At 29.0% G+C, this 10,926-nt stretch overlaps 1 protein-coding gene across 1 annotated transcript in view; it reads right to left on the reverse strand.

Annotated features, from left to right (window-relative positions):
* LOC117182922 overlaps window positions 1-8,465 on the reverse strand; it is a 79,499-nt gene extending 71,034 nt beyond the window's left edge. Inside the window, exon 1 of the mRNA XM_033376035.1 lies at window positions 8,332-8,465. Within this exon, the coding sequence (XP_033231926.1) occupies window positions 8,332-8,363 (32 nt within the window). The 5' untranslated portion in view covers window positions 8,364-8,465. The remainder of the gene's footprint in view (window positions 1-8,331) is intronic.
* Between the last annotated feature and the right edge of the window lie 2,461 nt (window positions 8,466-10,926).

Raw genomic sequence — 10,926 nt, forward strand, 5'->3', positions numbered from 1 at the left:
AACCAAATAGATGATTTTTGAACTAAGATAATCAATCTTCGCCCAAAAAGACGAGTTTTCTACAAAACACTTGAATTTTTAATCCAAAAACAAGAATCTTTAACAAAAAAAATCATTTTAAACCAAACAAATGAATTTCCTATAAAAGAGATGAATTTATAACCGAAAAAATTAATTTTCTACCAAAAAAGACGAATTGTTTACGAAATAAATAAATTTTTTATTTTAGAAAATTCACCTTCAACCAAACTTAGACAAATTAAATTTTCAATAAATAAAATAAAAAAATTTAACAAATTAAAGTTGAGTTCAATCATAAAAGACAAATTTTCAACAAAATAGTTGAATCATCAACCAAACAATTAATTTTCAACCAAAAAATTGTATTTTTAACAGAAAAGATGAAATTTCTACCTAGAATAGAATTTTCAAACATCTTTTAAACTGCGACTCGAATTATTCCTTAAATTTTGAAAAATATAAAATCATTTATAAAATACCCATACATCTATAGAAATTTTTTTGTTTTCTTGAAACTTTTCAAAACTCTTAATAAGTTTCGAAATTTTTATTTCAAGTCTTTAAAAAAAATTACATTTTATTACAATTTTTTCAAAATATTTTAAACATTAAATAATTTTTTATCTTTTTAACACTTCTAAAGCTTCTAAGTACCTTTTAAAATGATTACTACTATTCCTCAAATTACAAAAAATCGCATACATTTTTAAATCGTCTAAATATCTGTTAAAATGTGGTAGCTATACTTGGGAAGATGGTTTTCTGAAGTTTTCCTCTCCCCTGGGCAAACTTCGAGACAAATGCGAGTACTTCTGATTAAGTCGGATTCAGTCGCGGGCTGTCACTGGAGGTGATTGTATTGATACAGTGATTCATTGACCTACAGTGGTACATTGACCTGGTACAGCTAAATTTTTCCGAAAATTGCCATTCCCACCGACTCGAATAATGTCCTGAGTCACGCATGTATGCTTCGCGATTGCGTGTATCCGATCCTGAGATATTCATCACCAAACGCAAAGGAATTATGGGGAGGCTATAAATCAAATACCCCCCATCGTTAATAATCGGGTTGTTTCCAAAGTCAGACATTACTTTTCCAATCCATGGATCTTTAGGTTACAAAATTCCAATTTTAAAAACACCCATAATATATTTTTTGGATATTGTTTACTATTTTTAATTTGATGTTGAAATATGGATTTTCTATCATGGTGAAGATTGGAGAAAAGGGCCAGATTTTCCACCAATCACAGCTTATGTGTAAGTGATTCTCAAATATATTTTTCAGCGCCGATTTTTCGTTTTGGTTATGTGCAGGTTAAGAGTAATTGTCACTTCTTAGGTGCAGAAATACTAAGAGTTAAAGTGAACCGATAAGCGCATATACACGAAAAAATGTATACGTAAAAAAGTCACGGACTAGTAGCTAGGTCTCGGATATGAGAAAAATTCATTGGACTTTGATGTATTTTCGAAAATAATCTGCGAATTTTTCGAAAGAATTGACGAACTCGATTTGACAAGTCTAAAACCGTTCATCACTTTTTTTTCGTAAATAATTACAAAAATTTTATGAGTGATTGGGTAAAGTTTCAAAATTTATATTATTGCTAACAATTGCCGTACCATTACTGTTTGTCATAATTGATCTAACTTCTCAATGCGTGAATTTTTTATTTAATATATATAAATGTTTTATCCGTGTATGTACTTACTTATTCTCAAAAGATTACGCACTTAAGTAGCCTTATATTGCACTTAAACAGCCTTATAGGTTATGTTTCGTTACTGTATTATAGAATTTCTTGTTTTAATGATATAATGTCCACATCACATGGATAATTATGAGAATCTCTGATTTCTGTAGAATTACTCAACAGAAAAAAATGTATAGCCCACCTTGAGTTTAGGTTTAAATTATTTATTGAAAAATTATTTTATCTAAAATTGCGAAACAACCCTATTATGGTTGCAAAAGAAAGAATCATGTGTTACTGAAATACGACGTGCAGGCCTCGGACAAATTTGAGAATTTCAAAGCAGTGTCATGTAATTTAGAAAATAATAAATCGAGAGATTAACTATTTTTGAAACCTGATAACCCGACAAGCTTTGAAATCCGTTAAAATCTCCAGTAAACCTGTTCAATATATCTAAAACTCTTGAAATCTTAAAAAGAACTTAAAATTCGCAGAAATCCCTTGAAATCAAATTATTTCTTTGTAAATTCTATACTGAATCCCTTATATTTTTTAGCGAAACCCCTTAGCATCTCAGACATACGTAGAATTCCTCAGAAACCCCTATAAGTCCATTTGTATTAAGGTCGGTGAAGCAGAGTGCGCAAAAAATGAAGGTTCTGTGATGCCTTCAAATTTGGTTAAATATTTAAAACTAAACTAGTAACCTTAAATTTGTAGACAAATTGTTATAAAACTGCAATTTTCTTAAAAATTCACTTAATTGAACTTTTCCACTTAAACCCCAGTGTAGTTAATGTTTCACTAAGAAAAAATATATTTTTTTATTATTTAGAACTAAAAATGACTTTGAAATATTCTGAAATCCTACAAAATGTATTGAAAACTCTGATGAATGTTTTAATCTTGTTGAATTCCTTAGAATCTTCTAAAATAGCCTAAACTTTTTAAAATCATTTGAGATCCTTTGAAATTGATAAAATTCCTGAAATCTTGTGGAAATTCGTAAAATCCCATTAAATTTGATAAAGCCCCTTAAAATCTCTGGAAAACTCTCAACAATTTCTTTAATCCTTGTAATCTATAGAGATTTCTTATAATCATATAGAACCTTTTAATTTCTTTCGAAACCCTATGAATATCTAAAATATTGTAAATTCCTTGAATCTATTAAATCTTTTAAATTTTCGGAAATCTTACGACATCATTACTTTCATTAATTCATCAATCATAACTTATTTTGAAATTTGTAATACTTCTTAAAATTTCGTTGAAAATTTTAAAAACTTTGAAATCTTTTGAAATATCCTGAAAGCTTTGAAACTATCTGAGTCTTCTGGAATCTTTTAAAATATTCTAAAAGATTTAAAAGGCAAAGTAAAACTTCTTATTTAAAATTCAAACTCTTTTATTGAAAATTCTGTCTATACAAACAAATTTTTGTTGGACAAACATTTAACTACTTTGTTGAAAATGAATTTTTTCTTAAATTCGTTTTTTTCAGTTAGAAAATTCAACGCTTTTGCAGAAAATCCGTCTTTTTGTAAAAAATATATTTTTTTTTTGTTAAAATGCAATTTTTTTTGTTGAAAATTATTCTACTTCTGTTGGAGATTCAAATGTTATTTTGAAATTTTCTTTTTGTTGGTAAAAGGAAACTGTTTTTAATCTTAAATTAAAATCTTTATGTTAAAATATCAATCATTACCTATTTCGTTGAAAATTCATTTACTAAACAATATTTAGACAAAAATATGACCTAAAAATTAGTTCAATAAAATTTGGACTAACGTCGCATTTTGTGTTTGAACTGTTTAGTTTAAAATTTATGTAATTTTTCAAAAATTCGTCTTTTCTGGTAACAAATTAATCATCATGGTTGAAAAGTCAACGGTTTGGTCAAAAATTTATGTTTTTTGTTTGTAATTCATCTTTTTTCAGTGGAAAATTAACCTTCTTGGTTGCAGACTCAACTGCTTGGTTCAAAATTTATGTATTTTGTTGAAAATTCGTGGGTTTTCTTGGTAGAAAATTAATCTTCTTGACTAAAAATTCAATTATATGGATACAAATTTTTGTATATCCTTAAAAAGTCGTATTTTCTGATAAAAAATTAATCTTTTTGGATGAAAATTCAACTATTTGATTAAAAATTAATCAATTTTGTTGGTAGAAAATTAATCTTCTGTGGTGAAAACTCAACTGCTTTGTAGAAACCTTTTTTTAATGGACCTGCCTGTTTAAAAAGTAATCTGTTTTGCAGCAGGATTCAACTATTTTATTGAAAATTTGTCAGCCTTGGTTCAATTCAATTGCTTTTGTTTTAAATTAAAAATATTTTCTTGGTTAAAATATCAAACATTACATTTTTAAAAGAATTCCTTCTCTTTAAATTCAACCACTTTGTTAATGCATAGGAATCATCGAGATTCATCCCCTCAAATTGTCTAAAAATTTTCCGCTATGTTGTTATTCGTTGAGATCGCGAATTTTTTACTTTAGCCCGTTAATGAAGAAGTTGACATATATTTTGGAAGGAAAAGTAAAGAAATAGTGGCATTAGCGGGCTGCACTTGAATTCCTGAATTCATATGCATACAAATTGTGACTCTTATTTAGACAGTGCAGTACTATTTGATTTGCGTCAACATTTCTCATAGAGTTTATTTTTTCAATTTTAACGCGACTTATAACGCGTACACTAAATGTTTACAAAATCACCTCAACTCTCTGTTTTTCCCTCGGTTTTTCCTTGAGCTACTTTGTTTTCAAGTGCATGAGATATGAGTCATTCTGACATGAGTCGCAAGACGCAATAAAGACGGACTAGTGTGGGTAGTCGCGAATATAAGTAAGGACAAAGAGAGTGCAGCAACCCGCGCTTTGTGACATGCCTCGTGCGAACAGCTGACGAGGGTATCCGTTATCTGACACTTAGAAACACGTGTTATATTTAAATAAAACTACGTGAAAATGAACAACAGTTCAAGAGAGAAGAGGAAATAAAAAGCGAAAACAAATCTCTGTTTCTCAAAGACCCGCCAGAATGCAATTTTTTTAATATAAAACCTAAAAAGATGGAAACAAAGAATTCAAGAAAGAAAAAATTAAGTTAAATTTGTCAAAGTTACTTAACAATGTGTGCATCCAATTGATATTAACAAAATATTTTCTGTGATTAGGGAAGTGAAAAATAATGGCACGATCAAACGAGTCACCCCTTCTAAGTAGTAATGTCCTTTCCAGATAGCCCTGACGAATATCTTGCTCTCTCTAAAAAAAGGGAATAATCGCCAAACCAAAAAGTGAAAGATATACAGTTAATTTAGATATAATTAAAAATGACTTCGATTTTATAGATTCTAGGTGGATAATCTAATGTTTATAGTACATAAATATTTAATGTAAAATATCAAAAAATAAAAATCACAAAGAGTAGGTTTCCAAATTTGGGCACGCACGAACAGTGCTCGATACGGTAAAGCCAACATCTAGACCATAAAGGCATTCACGCTATTTTGCCTGCAAGGACAAACTTCTAATTACAAGATTGTATTTTCATTTTAAAAGCAATTAAAACGTATGTTCGGCCTAAAGTATGACGTTCGTATAATTTTCAATTTTGATTCATCTTATTTATTTTCTTTTAATTAAAAAAGTGAGTAATTTAAGCTAAAAAGTTAATATGACACATTTATTTTATCAGCTGACATTTACAAGATTGGCTGAAATATTTTTATACTTTTTTTATCACAGAAACATAATAAATTACTTTATTTCTATTTAGTAATAAATGAGTTCAAGTAAGAATTAGTATTATTATAGATAAGTACCAACATTTTTTCAATTGAGCCGCAAAAGCACTAAATCTAAAGTTTTTTTTTTGCCGCAATGAGTTTCAATTCATTATATTATATTCAATATTTAGGCAGTATATCAATTTTGAACCAAATACTTGACATTTTCAACCACAAAAAATGAGCTCTTAATCACAAATACTGTTGATATTTCAACCAAAAAAAATTTTTATTTCAAATAAAAAACAATTTAATTCGACCAAAAAGTACAAATCAACCAAAAGCGATTATTTTTCAAACAAAAAATATTTTTCAGACAAAAATGAATACAAATTTTAAGAAACTGTTGAATTTTCAAGCCAAAAAGACGATATTTCTACAAAACCGTTTAATTTTCAACAATAAAGTTCACTTTAAACTGAATGACTGACTTTTCTACCAAAATAGCTGAATTTTCAAAAAATTAACAAATAGTACAATATTCAAGGATATAGATAAATTTTCAAACAAGCAGTCGCATTTTTTACGAAAAAAATATTAAACATCAAACATAAGAAATTAATTTTCAAAAATAAAACGAGTTTTCAACAAAAGTTAAATATTTAACCCAGAAATTTTTTTTCAGTAATGAATAAAACAAAATTTCAAACAAATTGTTGAATTTTTAAAATAAAAAGACGAATTTCCTACAAAGCAGTTGAATTTTCAACTCAAAAATATTTTTATTTTAAATAAAAAAAAAAACAATTTAATGCAATAAAAAGACGAATTTTCAAAAAGCAGTTGCATTTTCCAACAAAAATAATTTTTCAGTTAAGAAGCACAAAAATTTCAATAAAATTGTTAAATTTTCAATCATTAATATAAATCTTCAACCGTGAAGATTAGTTTTTTTTATCAAAAAAGGCAAATTTCCAACAAGAAAGATATATTTTCAACAAAACACATGAATTTCAAACCAACTAATATCTTTAACCAAGTATTTGATTTTTTAACTAAAAAAAAAGTTATTTGTCAGGAAAAAAGGTAATACTTGAAAATTCAACCAAAAAATATTTCTATTTTAAATCAAAAACTTTTGGATTCAATGACAAAGGACAAATTTGAAAAAGTAGGCATATTCAAGGAAATAAATATTTCCAAACATGAATTTTTATTTAAAAAGAAGATAAAAAATGAAGCAAAATAATTGAATTTTCAAAACAAAAAAGACGAATTTTCAATCAATTTGTTGAATTTTTAAACCAAAAAGACAAAGCCTGCAAACAGTTGAATTTTCAACCCGAAAATATGAGTTCTTAACAGAAAATTTAATCTTTCACCAATTAGTTAAATTTCTACCAAAACAGTTCAATTTCCAACCAACAAGGATTACTTATTTATTAAAATAATAAAAAAATTTAATAAAAAATATGAGTTCTCAACAAAAAATGTAATGTTACGAAATTCTGCCAAACAGAATAAACTTTCAACAAAAAACAATTCGACTTTCTTATTGGGTTCTATTAGTTAAGTTCGAATTTCAGTTAAGAAAAATGGGAACAGGAAAAATACTATAAAGCCTGCTATAAATAAATAAAAATTATGATAATTTATCAAGTAAAAAGTAAAACGCTAAATAAAAATTAAGGTTGATTCTTAATATGTTTAAAATATTTAGTTAGAAAACTAGAAATTTCACTCAGATAATAAATATACTTTTTCCACTGCTCAATTTTAGATTTTAGGCTACACACATAAATCCAAACTACACAGTGTGGGACTACGCAAAATTGTAGGTCCTGATCGAAACTGAAATTCCAAAAATTAAAAAATTAGAATCGAGTCTGTGCAAAATGTCATAGACTAGATGAACGGTACGAATCCTGACCTTTCCCTAGTTAGTTATTGCTTCTTTGTGCGCGAGTAAAAGGAGGACTTTCATAACAGAGGCTCTTAAGAGTAGTAGGTACTGTTGGCAAACAGTGAGAAACCCAGAACAAGAAAGAGTTAGGTTAGGTCCGGCCTGGCCGTCGACTTCCACAATAGACGAGGTTGCATTATCGTGAGCAGATGCACTTTCACTAGCACGTAATAAAGTGCTCAAAGTGTAAATTAACGACGGGAATATCGCACAAAAGGAAGATATTTTTTCTCCTTCATCATGATCCTTGGCGTGTATATATCTCTCGTGCCGCACTTGACAAGCTAGCGATTTACCTTGACACCGGTGATCGGGAGATTTAAAAACGATCATTGCACCATTACTGCTTACCTCCCACTCGTATCTTTTACATTACACGATTTTTGTCCTTCAGACGTCAGATCTTGAGGTTACAGAGACAAAGAAATATTATCTTGTTAACGACGTTGCTACATGAACTTTTTCACTTCAATCGTTGTGTCAAATAAGGAAATATTTTTTGACAACTCGTTTCAAAATATCAGCAGCTCAGAAAACAAGAGCTTTTGTAGAAGATTATCAGCGTGCTGTACTACTAAGTTGACTTGCAACTGGCAACATCCACTGAACTTCAATTGTCACTGTTTGAATTCTATTTGCGTTTATGGAGTTCACTTGCCGAGCGATGTTTCTTTTGAAATGTCGGGCAGAAACGACGCCGTTAATGGTAAAAAAATCACGACTAACAATCAAGACTCACAGGTGTTTGGATCGTAGAAGTGAAAGGTGAATAAAATTGGTAAATAGATTTTCGCAACCCCATTGCGATGGCCTGAGAACACTCCTGAGCACTCTGGTCTGGCACTACACAGATGACCCACAGATAATTTTTCACATTATACTGACAAGGAATTCATGGGATACTCACATAACTATTCGCGAGACGATCGAAGATATCATATTAGCGGATCGAAACACAAAACTAGACACACACGAGATCGAGAAATGACGTTTGAAGCTGCAAGTCTACAGTACCACTACTCACAGGTCGGCCATTTTGAGCTGGCACTAGTGACTCTCTCTGGGTAGAGGCAGCTGGCGCTGACGTCACGTGATGTTTTTGTCACGTGATCTCAGTGATGTAACAAGCAGCAACAAGCGGGGAACGGGTATTTAAAAACTTTTTAGAAATATCAATATTCACAAATAAAATATATAAATAAAATAAGCTTCTAATAAAAAAAAAAAGGAAAACGCATTTGGATTTGTCTGCGAAATATCTAGGCGCGCGTTTTTTTAACCACTTTTTAAAGAATGAAATCATTTGTTGATAATTAAAAAATTTGCAAAGCATGATAAACAAAGTAAGCTTCTGTTAGAAAAACCAAAAACACCTTTGGATTCGAAACACCCTTTTTTTGTTTTTTAACCATTTTTTAACAATTAAATAACTTGTTAATCATTTCAAACTTTTCAAAGCATGATTAACAAACCAAGCGTCTAATCAAAACACCGAAAACACATTTGGATTTCTCTCCGAAATATCTCGGTAAGCCTTTTTTAATCATTTTTTAAACAATTTAATAGCTTGTTAATAATGTCAAACTTTTCAAAACATGATAAACAAACTATGTCACCATTAGAAAAACAAAATACACCTTTCAATTCGTCTCCGAAATATATAGATCCCCCTTTTTTACCATTGATTTAACAAATAAATAGTTCGATAATAATTTAAAACTTGGCAAAACATGATAAACAAACTAAGCGTCAGTTATAAAAACCAAAAACGGTTTTGGATTCGAAACACCCTTTTTTGTTGTTTAACCATTTTTTTAACGATTTCATCATCTGTTAATAATTTCAAGCTTTGCAAAGCATGATAAACAAATTAAGCATTCGATATAAATACCAAAAACGCCTTTGGATTCGTCTTCGAATTACCCGGGTAAGCCTTTTTTAAAACCATTTTTCAAATAATTAAATCTAGGTGCGGTTTTCTTGTTTCTTTTAAAGAGACGAATCCAAAGGTGTTTTTGGTTTTTCGATCAGACGCTTAGTTTGTTTTGTAATAACTGACAAAAGTTTCAAATCCATATATAGGGTTTACGAAAATGTACGCTTATGACGTATAAATGATGTAGAAAAATGGTTGAAAATAATTTTTAAAAAAGGGACACCTTAATGTTCATAAAAAAATCCAAAGGTGTTTTTTATTGGGCGCTTAGTTTATTTATAACAATATGGTTGTTACGCGATTTTAGATCAAATGTTATTAAATTAATAATATTTATTAATTAATTATTATTAATAATAATTTAATAAATTAATAAATACGTCTGCTTTGCTGTCAATTGCCATGGTCTATTTCAATTCTGACTATTTTAATTTGATAGCTTTATTCGTTACGGTTTATTTGACAAAAAAGTACTCCTGTTGTAATATCTGGATTAAGATTCAGAAGTAGTACACTCAAGGAAAACAGTAAGTATAATTATTAGCACATTTTAAAATCGTACTTATTTGCGAAATGTTCAGTAAATATTTAAGTACTTTTTCAATGAATTCTTTATACAAAAGTTTTATTTTTGAATGTTTTTATCATATTTATACTGTTTTTTAAACAATATTTTGCGACTGCTATTTTCGATACCCGCACATAACCAAAACAAAACATTGACACAGAAAAATATATTTGCGAATCACTGACACATAAGCTATGATTAGTGGAAAATCCGACCCCTTTGACGCCAAAGGGGTCCTCCAATCGACATCATGATAGAAAATTCGTATTTCAACATTAAATTAAAAGTAGTAAACAATATGTAAAAAATATTTTATGGGCGTTTTTATGATTAGAATTTTATATACTACGAGATCCGTTTATTGGAAAAATTATATCTGACTTTGGAAACAACCCTATTTCAGGAAATTGAAAAAATGTTATTGTTTAAAAAATTTTATAGAAAGATGCATTTTCTACAAAATACATGAATTATCAACCAATTAATTTTAATTTTTTAACTAAAAATCATCAAATTTCAACCAAAAGTGTCATTATCAACATTTCAGTTAAAACGATTAATTTTCAAAAACAAAAAATGCAAGGAAACACTGAAATTGTTAACCAAAGAGATGAATCTTCAACCAGAAAGAATTAATTCTCAATAAAAAATGTAATAGTTGATATTTCCAACGAAACTATTATAATAAATTTACATTCAAAAAGCCTGGACTGCAATGAAAAAATACGAATTTACAACAAACTAGGTGCTACCTCAACCAAAGCATATTAATTTACGAAGCAAAAAGAGGAATTTTCAACAAGAAAAGATACATAGTTAATCCAAAATATTATTATTTATTACACCATTAAGCCATTTCCCTTTCGAGGTAGGCGTGACTCACTCGGCAGGGGAAAGAGTAGTGTGTGGAAGGGATAGAGATTTTTCAGATTGATCCAGAATTCTCGTGCTATTTAAGTAAATAACACGTTCGTTCCACAACACTGCTCCGACCCAGG

Source organism: Belonocnema kinseyi, chromosome 2, assembly GCF_010883055.1.
Source record: "Belonocnema kinseyi isolate 2016_QV_RU_SX_M_011 chromosome 2, B_treatae_v1, whole genome shotgun sequence".
Classification (NCBI taxonomy): domain Eukaryota; kingdom Metazoa; phylum Arthropoda; class Insecta; order Hymenoptera; family Cynipidae; genus Belonocnema; species Belonocnema kinseyi.